At 50.0% G+C, this 16,134-nt stretch overlaps 2 protein-coding genes across 7 annotated transcripts in view; both read left to right on the top strand.

Annotated features, from left to right (window-relative positions):
• The first annotated feature begins 690 nt into the window (after window positions 1-690).
• Window positions 691-9,150, top strand: agfg2 (ArfGAP with FG repeats 2). 6 transcript variants are annotated; one of them, XM_078107191.1, is made up of 15 exons: window positions 1,000-1,140; window positions 1,271-1,307; window positions 1,726-1,819; window positions 2,553-2,668; window positions 3,561-3,705; window positions 3,895-4,015; window positions 4,143-4,247; window positions 4,591-4,623; window positions 5,690-5,938; window positions 6,601-6,673; window positions 6,835-6,878; window positions 7,123-7,209; window positions 7,498-7,596; window positions 8,067-8,137; window positions 8,296-9,150. In XM_078107191.1, the coding sequence occupies exons 3-15, from the start codon at window positions 1,766-1,768 to the stop codon at window positions 8,341-8,343; spliced, it is 1,245 nt and encodes a 414-aa protein (XP_077963317.1). In that variant the 5' UTR covers window positions 1,000-1,140; window positions 1,271-1,307; window positions 1,726-1,765; the 3' UTR covers window positions 8,344-9,150. The 6 variants fall into 6 exon arrangements, with proteins under 6 accessions (XP_077963315.1, XP_077963313.1, XP_077963314.1 ...); XM_078107187.1 differs by lacking the exon at window positions 1,271-1,307 and having other exon boundaries at window positions 694-1,140; XM_078107188.1 differs by lacking the exon at window positions 1,271-1,307 and having other exon boundaries at window positions 695-1,140; window positions 6,566-6,673.
• A 1,747-nt stretch (window positions 9,151-10,897) lies between these two features.
• Window positions 10,898-16,134, top strand: part of LOC120822124 (insulin receptor substrate 1-B) — a 31,278-nt gene continuing 26,041 nt past the window's right edge. The window contains exon 1 of the mRNA XM_040181520.2: window positions 10,898-11,929. Coding sequence (XP_040037454.2) covers window positions 11,581-11,929 — 349 coding nt within the window. The 5' untranslated portion in view covers window positions 10,898-11,580. The remainder of the gene's footprint in view (window positions 11,930-16,134) is intronic.

The following is a 16,134-nucleotide window of genomic DNA, read 5'->3' as shown; positions in this document are numbered from 1 at the left end:
TCATAAAGACACCTATTCAATTAATTTAGCCAGGCCTATTAATGAAAAAACAAATATAAAACGAATGAATAAATATAAGATTTACAAGATACATTAATGTACACGAGTGTATTACACGATCTTCCTCAACGGATGAGGTTCAAGACAGTTCAAGTAACAACCTAGTTTTATTTCACATAATTTACAGGATATTTGTTTGTCTTTTTAAACTGTGATATTTGCCTATTTTTGTCAAAATAATGTGGAAACAGCTGATTCCCAGAACAAACAGAGACACCAGGAAGTACTTTGACCTACTAACAGCGTGATGAGATAACCACTGGCAGTATGGGGACTTCTTATTTGTTTTAAAGCATGGGGAAGCAGCGCTCAGTTTATCTGGAACAAAACTCCCATAAAGCTGTCGTCAGCTGTAAAGACTCTCATCAGCTTCTCTGTTTGCTGTACCAGAAAAAAAGTGGATGCTTTTTAGCGTTTATTTCATCAACTTCCAAACTTCTTGTTCATTCTTTTAACGTCTGTTTCTACTCACTTTTGATTTTCTTTTCCCTGATGTTTTCAATTGTTTTACGTAAAGCACATTAAATTGCCTTGTTGTTAAAATGTGCCACACGAATATTCCTTCCCTTAAGAAACTGCCAAACCAAAGAAGGTGAACTGAGCGTAACCTGTTATTTTATTTTGAAAGACACCCACAACATTTCCGTCGTGTGCTTATCTCTCTCTCTCTCTCTCTCTCTCTCTCTCTCTCTCTCTCTCTCTCTCTCTCTCTCTCTCTCAAGCCGCATAAAAGCGTCTCCGTAGCTCGTGCGTGTAGTGCTTCATGTAGGGGCAGGTAGGGGGCGGGGGCGTGGGCGTGGGGAGGGGGGGTTGTTTAGTAAACGGAGGGGCGGATTTCGGGGCGGCGGCGGCGGTGGTGATTTCCCGGCTTCCGACACCGAGCCCCTCGGCACACCGGAGGAGAGACTGCGCGATGTCGAACCGCAAGCACCGGGACAACCAGGAGATCTGCGCCCGCAAGGTCCGCGAGTTGGCCCAGTCCGGAGTAAACAAACACTGCTTCGAGTGCAGCCAGCCCGGGGTGACGTACACCGACATCACGGCGGGCTGCTTCGTGTGCACGTCGTGCTCCGGAATGCTGTGAGTGGAGAAGGGAGGGAGGGGGGGGATGCATAACAAGATAGAGTAAAAAAGAAATAGCAGGGCTGAGATTGCACCATGCACCGCGCACAGCCGGATTAATAACGGCGTGTTATTCTCTGCCTTCCAGCGCTGTCAGGGAGTGTTGGTGTGCTGCAGCAGCCGAGGTTGTGTGCTGCTGAAATTAATTTAGGCAGTCTCTCTCTCTCTCTCTCTCTCTCTCTGGTCATTTCCCAGCCCTGAGTTACGTTTCATTTCGTCATGGTGCAGGTTTGACTCTCTCTCTCTCTCTCTCTCTCTCTTGTGTGTGTGTGTTCGCGCGTGTCCGCTGTCACGTTCTGTTGCGCACGTCCAGTCCCACACGACGGTTTCAGCACTTCCACCATCGCTGTTGCGCAATCCTGCACATGCACAGCAGTTGTCACACTTTGCTATGTGTGTGTGTGTGTGTCTCTTCCCCCCCACTCCGGCATGGAGATAATCAGAGGCCTGTGGTTTCCGGACACCACATGTTTCTCTGTCACACTACTTCTACTCTTAAACATCTCGTATCCCTCTGACGGAGCCCCTCTCCATCTCTTCCAGGAGAGGCCTCAACCCTCCCCACAGGGTCAAATCCATCTCCATGACTACCTTCTCCCAACAGGAAGTGGAGTTCCTCCAAAACCATGGCAACGAGGTGAGGGATGTTGCCAAATCTGGGGCGTCAGGTGGGGCCTTCGGGCGGAACCCGATGCTCCTTCAGACCGTAAATGGGGGTTTTATTGCTGCAGCTCACTAATCAGGTTTTTTTTTTTTTTGGCGGGCGGGGTTCAAGTTCAGGTTTCTTTTCTGATTTGCTTGAATATGAAACGTCCCTAATGGGAAGAAATGCTACTGCTGAGAAACAAAAGGACGAGAACTCTTCGGTCCCACTGAAACCACAACCTATTTCCTGCGTGCGTGTGCGTGCGTGTGTGTGCGTGTGTGCGTGTGTGTGTGTCCAAATTGGCAATATGCAGACCATATGTAGTTTTTTTTTAAAAGAGGTGAAACTTTTTATCGCCACTTTTGGAAACCACCTGCGTGAGCAGCTCTCACTGCAGAGCTTTTATCAGACAAATGAACGCTGGAGTGTTTCAGGCCTATTAAAGACGAGCATTATGATGAGCTCATCGTTGGCGTACGTGCGTGTGTGTGTGTGTGTGTGTGTGTGTGTGCGAGCCACATCGGCCTCTGAAGAGTGATCGTCCAGTTATGATTCGTAGGCAGTAATATTTGCAACACTGTTGACTCTTGCACCGGACATGAATCGCTGATAAGGACTAAAATTGTTCTGAGACTAAATATAAATTCTCCACCGCCGTTTTCCGCATGACCTGCAAGCACTGACACACATACTAATTGTTCTCTGGCTCAATGTGTGCGTTCAGGTCGGGAGGAGGACTTGGTTGTGCGTGTTTGACCCAAAGACGGACGGCTGCTCCGACATGAAGGACTCTCAGAAGTTCAAAGAGTTCCTGCAGGACAAATACGAGAAGAAAAAGTGGTGAGAGTTTTTTGTATCAATGAATGATTTGTTCTATAAAATATCTGTGAGGGGAAAAAAGCTAAAAATCCCCATCAGGAGTTTCCAGAGCACGAGGGCCCAACTTAAAAAAGTGCTTCTCGGATGAGTTGCTGTGGACGAATCCTCTGGGCACAACGAATGTGACTTTAGTGACAATTAGCGAGCCTGTTTCTACAATGAACTAAGATGCCAACAACAGTAACGCCATACCTTGTTTACGGCATGTTGACGTTATCATTGTAGGGTTGTTAGCATGCTGACGTTAGCACAAAGCTTTGTTATGTTTCATTAAATCAAATGCAGCATGACAACGCAGCATAAACATTTTATACGTATAAACTGGCATTTGGAAGCACAAATGGCTAGCAGTAAACATCCAACGTTGGACAAACTGCACCACTGTCATTTGACCATTAAGACAAAGGTGGATTTTGACCGACACGAGTGGAACGTTCGCACGCTTCCATTAGCATTTAGCTCATCGCACATTTAGCTCCGTACAACTTCGCAGAGCAGGACTGGACACCTGAAAACAAAAGTTGTGGCCGATGGAATCAACCTTTCGGCGTCTTTTTCGTGGTTTCCGCTCTGAAAGTGAAGGGTCACAACGGGGCAAATTAGATCCCCACAACAACAATTTCTGATTTTATTTGTTCCGCATTTAGTCGCTCACTGAATGAAGTGGAGACGCCCACTCGGAAGAATTAGCTCACAGATAAGAGCTGCAAACAAGAACAGCCATTGTTTGGGGTCCAGCTTGACGCCTTGGAAACGTTCCTAAATCGCGGCCTCTGATCGGCTGATTACTGACTTAAGCGTTTTCCACGCCTGTCGCCACGGCGCCGTTCATGAACAACCCGTCTCTTTTCAGGCATTTTTCCAAAAGTAAGAACCGGAGGGACGTCGAGGGTCCTTGGAGCCCGGGGGTCCAGGCAGCGCTCCCTCCCCATGGGCCCTTGACCAGCCACGCCCCCTCCCACAACCTGGCCCCCAACGCCCGGTCCACCAGGCCGCTGGTGAGAGGCGGCGCGTGTCCTTATTGTGTGTGTGTGTGTGTGTGTACGTAACGGTTTGAGTAGAGAAGAGGAAGTGGAGGGATGCACGGGAGAAAGTGGGTGAGGTGGAAGTGAAAGAAGACGAGTGGTTTAACAAATAAAAAAATAAAAAAAGGAAAGTGAATTGGATCTTTTCTTCCCGCCCGCCAGTCTCAGTCCCAGCTGCCGTCATGGGATCGAGCTCCGGCCATCTCGCCCGCCGACATGCGGACGGACGTGTTGACCGCTCGCCCGTCGCGCACCCAAAGCTTCAGAGACCCCCACCTGAAAGGTCAGAGGTCGACATTTCCGGGCCAAGCGCAATCGATCGTTTTTTTTAATTTTTTCTCCACCGTCACGACCTCACGCTATTTTTATCCTTCTGTTTGTTTGTTTTCCTTCCTCCCTCTCTGATGTAGATCCCGGCGTGGGCGGGATAGAGCGGCAGCGGCCGGGCTCGCTGTCGTCGGCGCTTGGAGCTCAGAGCCACGTCCCCTCCTTCCCGGCCCTCCCGCGGCCCTCAGGTGTGTCCCCCCCCCCCCTCTCGTACCTTTTATTCCTTCCTCGTCTCAATCGAGGTGGAAACATGTAAACTTTGAACGGAAGTTTCACATGAATTAATAGGCCTCATGTTTACAAAGTAGGGGGATAAACTACAGAATAGTCCCTAGAAAGCACTGTTTTTGGGGGGGGGGGTTGTACCATATCATCATTTTTAACACGCTGGGTTGCTTTTAATGAGTAGGGAAAATTCAACCAGTGGCTCAAAGGGGGGTAAACTGATGACTCCTTCTGCTCTCCTCCCTGAACTCATCCCTCTCTCTTCTCTCCTGTCTCCCCCCCTCCCTCCCCCCTGACCTCGTATAGCCAGTAGCTCTTTCAAAAAACACTTCACTTTGGGTAAGACGCGGCGCTGACCCGCTGCATTTGAATGTGTGCTGAATGGCTGCGATCGTCACATCACACCCCCCCCCCCCCCCCCCCCCCCCACCCACCAGCAAAAAAAAAGCCCGTGTTTGAAGTCGTGCTATTTTTAGGCCGTAGCTGCTGCCCCCCCCCCCGGTCAGCAGAGGGGTCGCCGATACTGTATGTATTGTCGCCGATACTGTATGTATTACATGTATTGTATGTGGGCCGCAGCTGTAACGCCCGCGGCAACCTGACTGATACTCCAAAGTATTCCAGGAAGCTCCGCTATGTGTGCAGAGATGCGTCCTATCAGGAGCCCCCACAGCAGCGTGTCATCGCATCCCGAAAAAACGCGCACAGGCCTTTCGCATCTTCAGATAGTCTGCGTCTGGTTTCCGTCGCAGACTCCTCCGCTGACAGAGGAGAACAAACGGGGATTAGATTAAAAGGCCTTTTTTTTTATTTGTGTGAGCTCCGTCTGATGCTAGCATGCTTTGTGGCTGATGTTCGTGGAAAGATGGAAATGTCCATCTCAAGTATTGCATCGACGCGGCCGGCGCTTTGAAAGCTGTAAACATGACCTGCTGCTTGTTTAATGCTTAACCACGACGACGTGCTAATGCTACATGCTAATCCTGAATATTACAAACGCCTTGTAGCATGGAAATGTAAAACAAAAAAAACAAAAAATGGCATGAGAGCAACCGCTTCGTTTTATGACCTTTTTCTATTTGGCCGATATGAATGATGGTTTTAATTTCTGCAACTGTGTATGACACCATGTGCTCTTACGTAATCTGATCAGAATCTTGAGACGATCCCACCTGATGGTCCGTTTAGCCGCTTAATCTTCCTTTTCCACCATGTTGATCTTTAATACTCCGGTGGTTCGAAAGAGAAAATCCACGCAGAGAGACTTGATGGAGTCCGATTATTTGGCCGCTTAATTAATGACCCGTATTACTGTAATGAAGAATCATCATAGTGTCAATCTATGTGTTATACTTTCACTGAAGCTCAGTCTTGCTCTCTAATTTTTTTTTTTTTTTGCCATCAGGTCGCACTGTTTCGGCCTCGGGGGCGTCGGGGCCCTTCAGGGCCTTTCCTAAGTCCCTCAGCGTGGACTTTGGAGGTCTGACGCATCCCCATCAGTCGGCTCTGCCCCACTCTCGGTCCCAGCAGCAGGCCGGAAGCGTCGGCACGGCGACGATGCCGCCGCCACGAGTCGGCAGCTCCAACCCTCAGGACCGATACGCCGCCGTGTCCCACCTGGACAACTGCTTCACCGACACACCGCCGGTCGCTGGTAGGAGAACGTTTGCTGTTTGTTTTGTTTTTTTCCTTGTGCCACTGTTAACGCCTCTTATTGAAGCAGGAACTTCTGTTATCTTTTACAGTCCATTTGTCTGCGCGAGAAATATTTTTAATAAAACAAAATAATTAAACTTTCACACCGTTGTCCCGCCGCCCCCCACCGCCACTCGGCACTAGATGGAAGGAGACGGGAGAGTTCTAGTGTGCGTGTGATGCAGATTGTCTCTGCCAGCTCAACAAGGTTGCGTAACACCCTTACACCAAATGCCAAGGCTCTAAGCAGCTGAATTACCCTCATTGTGTTTGCTCCACATCGCCTAAAGTACCCCAATCGCTGCATTTTAAAACCAAGGCGCAGATTTTTAGTGCACAGGAGTCTATAAGGAGCCTTTGGAGTGTGTGTGTGTGTTCCACCTTCATCACGGCCTCGCCTGCCTGGCAGAGGAAGAGCAAGGTTATTGATTTTCTCCACCCGGCTCACTTGAATTCCTCATCAGGGCGAACACAGAGGGGCTATTTCATTCAGGAGATTTGCAACGCTTTCAAAGTAGCGTAGCTCGTAGCGTTCTTGCCCCACATTTTTTTTCTCCCCCAGATGATGACGTTTGATCCCCTTTAGTGTTTTACGGTCCGCTCGAAAATGCTTGTTCGCAGCTCCACCGGGTGGCCCGCCGCAGTACAGCGCCATCTTCGGCAGCAGGCCCTCGGCCGGCTCAACTCCTGCCAGGTACAGTGGACTCATTCGCAAATTATAAAGCTAAAAGCTGTCTGTCAAATCAGCTTCTGATGCTTTTCTTTCATTTCCATATTTGCGCGTGTGTGTGTGTGTGTGTGTGTGTGTGTGTGTGGAGCTCCTTTTTTGGTTTGAAGTTTTTGTTTTCTTTCCAGCTCCCCCGGTGTCGATACAGCGTCCAGCTCCCAAACCTTTGCAAGTAGGTACCAAGCACGAACCGCATCGACCCCCCCCTCCCCTCCCACCAACACCCCCGCGTTTCCCAGTCAGCGGCCTCCTCTTTAAGGCCGTCCAACAACACTCCTAATTAGGACGCATCCGTGTGACTCGAGAGCAGTGGTTGGTTTTCAAATGGACGGGAATGCACTCTGTTAACCCCACATCCCTCCTCCCCTCCCCTGTCTCTTCTTCTCCCCTCTCACCCCTGTGCCCCCGTGTCTCAGATTTCCCCAACCCATTCAGCTCCAGCTCGGCTTCCCAGCAGCCCGGCGCCCTCTCCCCCAGTAACCCCTTCAGCAACGCGTCCGGAGGTGAGGCTCCTTCTGACGTCACGTCTTCTGCTCGCGGGTTTTTATTTTTTATTATGGTGCAAAGGTCCCGACACACCCGGTGCATTCGTGTAGAAAAATAAAAAGATGAAGGACTTGTGTTAAAAAGGTGTGTTTAGGGGCATGAGTCTGTAGAATGATTCAATGCCGATCCTACAGAGAGAATTTCCGGCGGTATTATTTCCGGAAAAACATTTGCTGTTTTTTTTTTTTCTTTGATATTATTTCAAAATGAAGAACATGTTACAAACTGTCCTACTTCCTCACCAGGGGACTCCAGCTCGTTTGTCACCTCGCCCACCTCAGTGTTTCCCCCGAATACCCAGAATGCATTTCACCCCGAGTCGGCCAGCAACCAGGAGGCCAACGGTAAGAGCTTTTTGAGCCATTATTGAAATTGTCCAATATTTTGTGTGCAGAGGGGGTGTCTGTACATGACAGATGGCAGTAAATGAATTGTTTCCACAAAAATGTGCCCTTCTTCTTCTGAGAGACTGAGTACGAGGACGAATTATAATAAAAGTAACCCGATTCAACAAGAGAAATCATTATACCTGAAGAAGAAGAGAAAATAATAAGGAATGAATTGCAAACGCAGAAAAAAAAATCCCAACGAGGCTTGAATAGAATAATATTTGCTGCTACTGACGTGAATTCCACATTGAAAATAACAGGTTTGCAAAAAACTGTCATGTGCAGAACGATCCCTGACGAGCTTTGAGGAACCGGCACAGCGGAAATGTTTCACCTCATCACGGAACCACCGGGACCCCCAGGTCCCCCATTAACACCCTCACAGATTCACAACATCTGTCCCACTGTGTGTGTGTTTTTTCCAGGTTTCGCCGCCTTCCCCGCGCCCGACTCTCAGCCCAAAGTCCCCCGGCCGATGTCGGTGAACCCGTTCACGGTGCGTTCAGGGCCTCGCAGACAAACCGCACTAGAGTGCCCCCCCCATGTGGGAATGAGAGAGAGGGGCTTATATTTTTCATTTTTTGCATGCTGTTTTTTCAGGGAGTGCAGTAGAACTCTCTGCCTTTTCTCACGCTGCCTCTCTTGTCTTTTCAGGGCAACGTTTACCCCAGTCGAGGGACGTCGCGAAACCCTTTCATCTGACCCCCCCCCCACTGTCTGTGTTTACGTGCAGGTGGACGCAAAAAAGAAGAAAATGTGTGGATGTGATTCTGAAATGTGTGTGTGTGTGTGTGTGTGTGTGAGAGAGACCACCTACCGTGTTTGTACCATGTGACATTATGTCAAAAAAAGTGTTTTCTTGTGTGCCGATAGACGCAAACCTCAGGGCTCAGTGGGAGTCATGATAAACTTTTTTTCTTTTGCAGAAACGCACATATATGCCACACACATACATGTCGCTTTAATCTCCTGCTTTAAAAAAAAAAAAAAGCACCCGGCAGCGAACGCATCACCGTGTGTCTCCGGTGTCTCAGCCGTCCAGAGGAAGAGCCAGTTGAGACCCTGCATTGCGTGTCTCTAGAGAGGGTCATAAACAGCCTTAATTGTCTCCTGATGCATGTGGGCTGGGTTTTGTTTGTTTGTTTGTTTGTTTGTTTTCCTCTGGGTTCGCATACGTCACTGTTTTTAATATAATTTTTAAGTTGATCCTATTCGAAGGATAATCTTGTGTTTTCCACTTCCTATAGCTGCATGCGCTTAGAGGGCTAACAGGAGATACTACTGAATGTAAAACGAAATTTCAGAGTTATTTAAATGTGTGTAAAAGAAGAAATACGTTCCTGGCTTCATGTTCTGGACCAAAGTCCTTCTCTGCTTTTTTTTTTTTTTTTTTGGTTGTCATGGAGGCAAAGTTGATTTTCTCTTAATTTGCCAAGATGGAAAAGAGATTCATCTGTCTTTGTAATGACAAGTACTCATGCTCATAAAATCTGTTTTTGCTTCTTAAGACATGTTGGCTCTGGGTGTTTCTTTTCATGTTTGTTTTTTTCCGACTCCTATAATGACCCCTAAACAAAAATACAACCGTGGAATGAGAAAACATTCTACGTTAGAATAGAAGCTTCCTTTGAATGACACCCGAGGCTGTAGTTACTTCGTCAAACAGCAGGGGGCGCTTGAGGTCCACTTTCCTCTGACCTCGTGAACAAGGTTACTTTTGGATGTATATTGCATAACAACATACATACTGCATAAGCGTGCAGTGCACAGATAGGACCCCTTCACAGGGTGCAGGATTACTATTAATAGAACGTTTTAAAAGATTAATTGACATCCAATATATATTGAAAACTCATTCAGAATGCAGCAGCTCGACTGGTCTTCAACCTTCCGAAATTCTCCCACACTACTCCACTCCTCCGCTCTCTTCACTGGCTACCGGTGGCCGCCCGCATCCAGTTCAAAACACTGGTGCTCACGTACCATGCTGTGAATGGATCGGGTCCAGCTTACATCCAGGACATGGTCAAACCCTACATCCCAACCCGCACTCTCCGCTCTGCATCTGCAAAACTACTCGTCCCTCCCTCACTGAGAGCAAAACACTCGACTAGGTCTCGACTCTTCGCTGTCCTTGCGCCGAAATGGTGGAACGCGCTCTCTGAAGACATCAGGACCGCAGAGAGCCTTCACATCTTCCGCCGCAAACTAAAGACACACCTCTTCAGACTCTACCTCGACTAAAGACTAACAAATTGCAGCACTTAAATTGTACTTGTGACGTCACTCATCTATAGCAAATTGTAAATTCGCTTATTTGAGGAAATTGCACTTTCTTGTTTCTTGTTCTCCTGAGTTTGTACCCTATGGTTGAATGCACTTATTGTACGTCGCTTTGGATAAAAGCGTCAGCTAAATGACATGTAATGTAATGTAATGTAATGAAAACATGCCTTCTCTTAATATGTATGTGTTATTCGACGTGATTTCCCTCAGACGTGCACCAGTGAGTGGAGGAAAAACAATCATACAAATATAGGGCGTCTACAAATGCCTCGTTTATTAAATTGCAGCAGCTTGATGTGCTGTTTGAGGCATTTAGGAAACATAAAAACGACTGCACCCCCCAGTGTGTAATGTGTCTCACTATTAACCTAGATTGTAAATATGTTTACGTAACGTCCCGCTGCATTTAACGCAGTAAATGTAATTTCCAAAAGCTGCAGGGCGTTCAGAGTAGTTGATGAATGAAACCCGTGAGTACAAAACGGAGGATTGATTTTTACGTTAACAATAAATAGAACAGGATGGACTCGAGGCAGAGCCAATACTGAAATCTTACTCCACTCACTGGAAGCATTGCTGCCTTCACGCGCTGTGGGAAATATTGCCTGTCGCTTGAGTTGACCTTAGTTCAAATTCCCTTCACAGCTGCCCAAGAAACCGATAAGAACGAATAAAATCAATCGAATTAGAAAGAATTATAAAGGAATTAAAAAGCTACAATACATAACTTACATTATCATGACTTTTGAAAATATACATTTTCATGCTGTCATGTTTTATTGTTTACGTATTACGTGGCCATTTTCTATCTTTATCATCATCCCGCATATAACTGTTAATCTCTTTGGTATAGTCCATACATTTCTACATTTGACATAAACAACTGCGTGCGAAATGCTCGTGTGGGGTGGGGCAAAACGAAAATAGTTTCGGGGGAGCCGGGTGGTCTCATGTCGGAGCCCGGTCTCGGGCCCGTGAACGCACCACCACTCCTGAGTACTTGTGCAGCGGCTGAGTGACAGTCCCGCTCCACGGAAGCTGCTCTTCTCTCTCTCTCCCTTTCTCTCTCTCCATTCCACGGCAGCGCGACCGGAGCCGAGCAGCGCATGGGGGAGCGCGGGGAGGGGGGGGGGGCAGACGGACACGAGAGACGGACAGACACGCTGCTGCAGGATGGGCTCCGTGCGGTGTGACGTGCACTAAATGGGATTAAAGCGCTCGGACCGGTGGTGGTAGTAGTTGTAGTCGTAGTAGTGGGGAGTAAAGGGCCGGGGGAGAGAAGGAGGGGAGGCGGGGGGGGAGTTCCGCGCCGAGTTGCGCCGCATGTGGAGAAACTTGCCCCAGGAACGTCCAGTCGGTCGGCAAAAAAACAACAGCCCCCAAAAGAGGAGGGAAACCAGCGACCAGCGAGGACCCCCAAAAACTCTCCCCCCCCGCACCCACTCGCCACCAGTTCACATGCCTGCGTTGATGGGGGAGAGAGAGAGGGAGGGGAGCCGGGGGAGCTTTGACCCGTCTCTCTAAACTTGCAGAAATACGACCAGAAGAAAAGGAGTTTTTTTTTGTTTTGTTTTGTTGTTTTAATTTCTGGTGGAGGTGCTGGTGGTGCAGGGCGCGCGCGCGCACGCACGCACTACACATCGACCCGCGGGGATGGAGAGCCAGCCGGGCGACCCGCAGAGCGTCGAGGACGTGCGCCGCAGCGGCTACCTCCGCAAGCACAAGTCCATGCACCGGCGGTACTTCGTGCTGCGCGCCGCCTCGGAGCGCGGCCCGGCCCGCCTGGAGTACTACGAGAGCGAGAAGAAGTTCCGCGGCAAGGCCCCCGTGCCCAAGCGCGCGGTGCCGCTGGAGACGTGCTTCAACATCAACAAGCGCGCCGACGCCAAGAACAAGCACATGATCGTGCTGTACGCGCGCGCCGAGAGCTTCGCCGTGGCCGCGGAGAGCGAGGCGGAGCAGGACGAGTGGTACCAGGCCATGGTGGAGCTGCAGTGCAAGAGTGAGTCCTACAACGCGCGCCCCCCCCCCCCCCCCCCCCACACACACGCACACGCACGCACGCGCTAATTTATTAATGCACGCTGGCCTGGTTTACGTAGTGTGCTTCTGGGTCCCGTTGCCTCGTTCACTTCACACTTTTTGAAACGCAACTTCTCCACGAACGGCCTCTGACGGGAGTGTGCGCGTGCGTGCGTGTGTGTTTGTAAACACGCGCCCTTAAGCCGCTCTGTGGCGCTCATTACCCCCCCCCCCCCCCCTCCCAAAACCTCCACCCAACTGTTATCACACTGGTGTCAGACTAGATATTTACTCCCAGTTGTCCTCCAGACTTGAGGGGGAGTTTTTTCTTTTCTTCTTCTTTTCTTTTTTCACACTCGTGGCTCTCAACTGCGTGCACGCTTTGTTTCCTAACTTCCCCTCCACCCCCCCCCCCCTCTTTCGCCTCTTATTTACTTTGACCGCTCTGCCCTTTTCTGCTGACACGGCAGTATTACATCAGGATATTGGGCTTACAGGATTGACACATGTCCCTAAAGTGTGTGTGTGTGTGTGTGTGTGTGTGTGTGTGTGTGTGTGTGTGTGTGTGTGTGTGTGTGTGTGTGAGTGATTTGCACCCCAGAGGCTCATTCCTTCATAAAATATTCATGTTCCCTGATTTGACTGGAAATGGCGACTCGTCTTATGCTCTCCCATCAAGCTCCCTCCTGCGGGGGATTCATCCCTGCAGAATGCGCAAATGGCTTCAACGTTTTTTTTAGTCTTTTTTTTTTTTATTTGTATTTTATTATCCCCCCGCCACCCTCCCCTCCCCTTCTCCTCTCCAACGCTGTCAACACAGCTGTCGGGCCACAACTGGTGAGCGGGGGCAGCTTGCAGTCACCTGTTCGGCCTTCGGCGCGAGAGACCAAACACGAGGGGACTCGTGACGCAACCCTGACGCAAGCAGAGATACGGGTTCAAGGTGCACATGACCTCCGGGTTCTGTTACGTAAAGCAGCCGAGGAGAGGGGGGGGGAGTGTCTGTGTGTGTGTACACGTAGGGGGGAGGGGGGGGTGTTCCAATATATTTGATCAAGCTGTTACCTGTGCAGATTTGGATTAGGTGCTGACATGCCGCCGCCGCGCCCCCCTACCAGCCTCTTGTTGCTTTTACATAACCGGGTCTGTGGTTGTGCAGCCCGCCCCCTCCCGACTATTTGGCGAGTTCCCGCGAAGACGGGCGGACGGAGGTCGGGGCCCACGGGACCTGTGGGAAAACGGACCTGACGACCCCTCTCCAAAAGGGCCGGCGAGGCAATCCGCGGCCACCGAAGCGTGCGTGGAGGTCATACGTACAGAAATAGGGCCTCGGTCCTTTCACCTTCTCTCACCACCCCCGCCTGCAGTGCCCCCCCCCCTCCCCTATTGCCACCGCCGCTACCTGGTGGTCTTTTTAAAACAAAATGTAAATCGCAAGTCCGACGGCTGCTCGTCTTCTGCTTTTTGTTTCTTCGAGTGTTCGGACAACGTGCGCGTTGGCAGCCGTCTTTTCTTGTGGTATTTGCTGCGCACACACACACACACGCACACACACACACACACAGTTCAGGGAGAGTTTTGTAGGTGGGGGAGTCGTGGGTTCACAGCCAATTGCTGACCAAACCTGCATGTGCGAAAATAGCCGAACACACACACACACACACACACACACACACACACACCGTCAGGATTCCTTCCCTGTAACAACCCTCCTCAGGTATGTGCAGATCACACACAGTTCCAAGCCTTTGGGTGTATGTGGCCTGAACCTCCTCTGACCCTAACGCCCCCCCCCGACCCGCTCCATCCCAGTGGGGAAGTAGAAGTATTCACAGCCTGGGGCGGGCGGGGGGGGGCAAGGGGGCGAAGATGAACGGGCGCGCGGCCAAGAGATGCTGCACCGGTCCGCCCGTTAGAGAGTTTCCAGAGGGACACCCCCCCCCCCCCCTCCCCTCTGGAATCAAAGTCATGAGGGGGGGGTGATAACCTGGGCCGCACACAGATATTCTATTGGAAGCACTGATGGCGTTTTGGGTTCTGGGAAAAGTCTCCCAAAGCAGGACAGGAACCATCCAATACCCCCCACCCCATTGCTCCTGAGCCGCCAGTAATCACACAAGCCAGCTGCAGGGGGGGGTGGGGGGGGGTATTAGGATCCTACATATTTATTCAGTTGAGTCCAGTAAGACCTTTTCGGGCAGCGAGTACAGTACCGGGCTTGAGGGCAGCTATTTGCGCAGCTATCGGGAGTCAGTCGCGCGTGTAAAGGCTTAAACTCGACCGGGTTACGGGGCGGGAGGTTCGGCGTTTGCCAGGAAAAAACTGTCCCGCAGGGCCGGCACCACCTCAGGAATCGTCGCAAACCTCAATTAAAGACAATATGGCAGATGAGAGAGAGCGACCACAACCGCCAGCAAGAGCAATTTGCTGCTTTTCCCCCCCAGATTTTGTTGTGATAGTGGATTTAACATCTGTGGGGTTTAACAGCTGATTCAGAGGAAGCCGCATGGTGCTCCGGGGGAGGTTTGGGAATGAGTTCTAAAAGCTTGAAAGGAGGATTCCTGCACTTTGGGTTCTCTTTTGATTGTGGGTTTTTTGAGTTTGATGCTTAGAACAAGGTCTGCGGAGAGAACGCAAGCTTCCGGGGTTTTAACGGACAGTTTCCCTGCGGCACTTCTGACATTTTGGAGACAATTGTTAAAAATAATCAAACGGATGAAAGGATGCAAATATTCGCAAACTGCGGCTCAAATGCAACGAACCCTATACAAAAACATCTTAGCGCAGGATCCACCCTTTGAGCAAAACCCCATTTGTGCATCTCCGATTGAGACGCTCATTAGAGACATATATTTTCTCATCGCACCAATCCCTTAATCCTCATCGGGAGCGAAGACGACCTTTTGCGTCTCGTGAGTGGTCGTTATCGCCGGGTTTTTAGTTTGGCTGCTCCGACCGACTCGACCCCCCCCTCCCCAGCGGTTGTGCAGAGCCGGCCCGCTTAAACGTTAAGCCGCGCTTAAGCGCTCCTCATCTCCCCTAATTGGGGAGTAATTATTGTCTCGGGGGCCGGCCGCTGCTGGCAGAGGCTCGCTGCTAATGGACTCCCGGGGGAGGGACAAGCAAACTAGGAGTTCGAAAAATTATTATCGAATGCGTTTCTTTTAATGCCGACATGCCTCGCCGATCGGGGGGGTGAGGAGGGGGGGGGGGTGTCAATCGACAGGAATAAAAGGTTGAAGCCCCGGGGCGGAGAGGGATCCATTCCGGTCGATGAGCGGCCACGTGGCGAGTGGGGTGGAGCCGCGGCGCTTTAATCGCACAGTAACCCTCGTACAGCGAGGCATGCGGCTTGTGTATACATATAATATATATATATATATATATATATATATAACTGTTATGAATTAAATGCTCTGTTTCTTCATTCCTCCCTGGAAGGAACTGGTTTAGTATTACTTTGGCACTGGTTATTAGGTTTGACTGTACAGGTACGACTACCTGTCGGTACTCGGTCGCGTGTTTAAAGCACATGTACGTTCCATTTATAGGAAGGAAGTATCAATAAAGTGCAGCGTTTAATATCCTTGAGAATACGTAAACTCCTCAACAGATTTAATGCGTTTTGAACTTAATTGAATTCCCTTAAGTCCAAAACCCATTTTGTTTAAAAGAAACTGGGATGACTTGCCCAGAAGTTCAGAACAAGTTCCTGAATGATTTAATCTCCAAAATGTGATTTATCTGCTTTGGAAGATTTGTGCAATACTAAAACTTTTCCACAAAACTTTGGCGCGCGCGTTCAATGTGGATATATCGCTGAGACTGAACGCTGAGCCGGCCAAGATGGCCGCCGGTTGGACGAGGGCGACTGCGCAGATTCTTCTGAATTTTTTTGTGCATCTTTTTGAGGGACAGCAAACTGTGTGTGTGTGTTTTCTTCCCTGGCTAAACACAAACCACATGTGGAACGAAACCTCGGGCAGGCGCTGGTGTTGCGGAGGCATCGTGTCCCCCAGTGTGGGCCCAGATTGGGGGGGTGGGGGGTTTACAGATGGTGAGGGACGGTTGAAGAGATTTGAAAAAGAGGAAAACGGGCCCCCGTGGGAGCGACAGATTACAACGACTGCCGGGGGGCCCGCTCTCTTTTCTCCCCCCCCCCCCTCGGATGCATGCTAGGACCCC

The sequence above is a fragment of the Gasterosteus aculeatus genome, chromosome 7, assembly GCF_964276395.1.
Source record: "Gasterosteus aculeatus chromosome 7, fGasAcu3.hap1.1, whole genome shotgun sequence".
NCBI lineage: Eukaryota > Metazoa > Chordata > Actinopteri > Perciformes > Gasterosteidae > Gasterosteus > Gasterosteus aculeatus.
The sequence above is the reverse complement of the archived record's forward strand: the minus strand, read 5'-3'. Positions and strand labels throughout refer to the sequence as shown.

Excerpts from the sequence above, each read along its gene's own strand:
- agfg2 (XM_078107187.1), top strand. The coding sequence starts at position 974 with ATGTCGAACCGCAAGCACCGGGACAACCAGGAGATCTGCGCCCGCAAG. Across the intron at positions 1,141-1,725 it reads ACGTCGTGCTCCGGAATGCT|GAGAGGCCTCAACCCTCCCC; the intron begins GTGAGTGGAGAA and ends CATCTCTTCCAG. Across the intron at positions 8,138-8,295 it reads TGTCGGTGAACCCGTTCACG|GGCAACGTTTACCCCAGTCG; the intron begins GTGCGTTCAGGG and ends TTGTCTTTTCAG.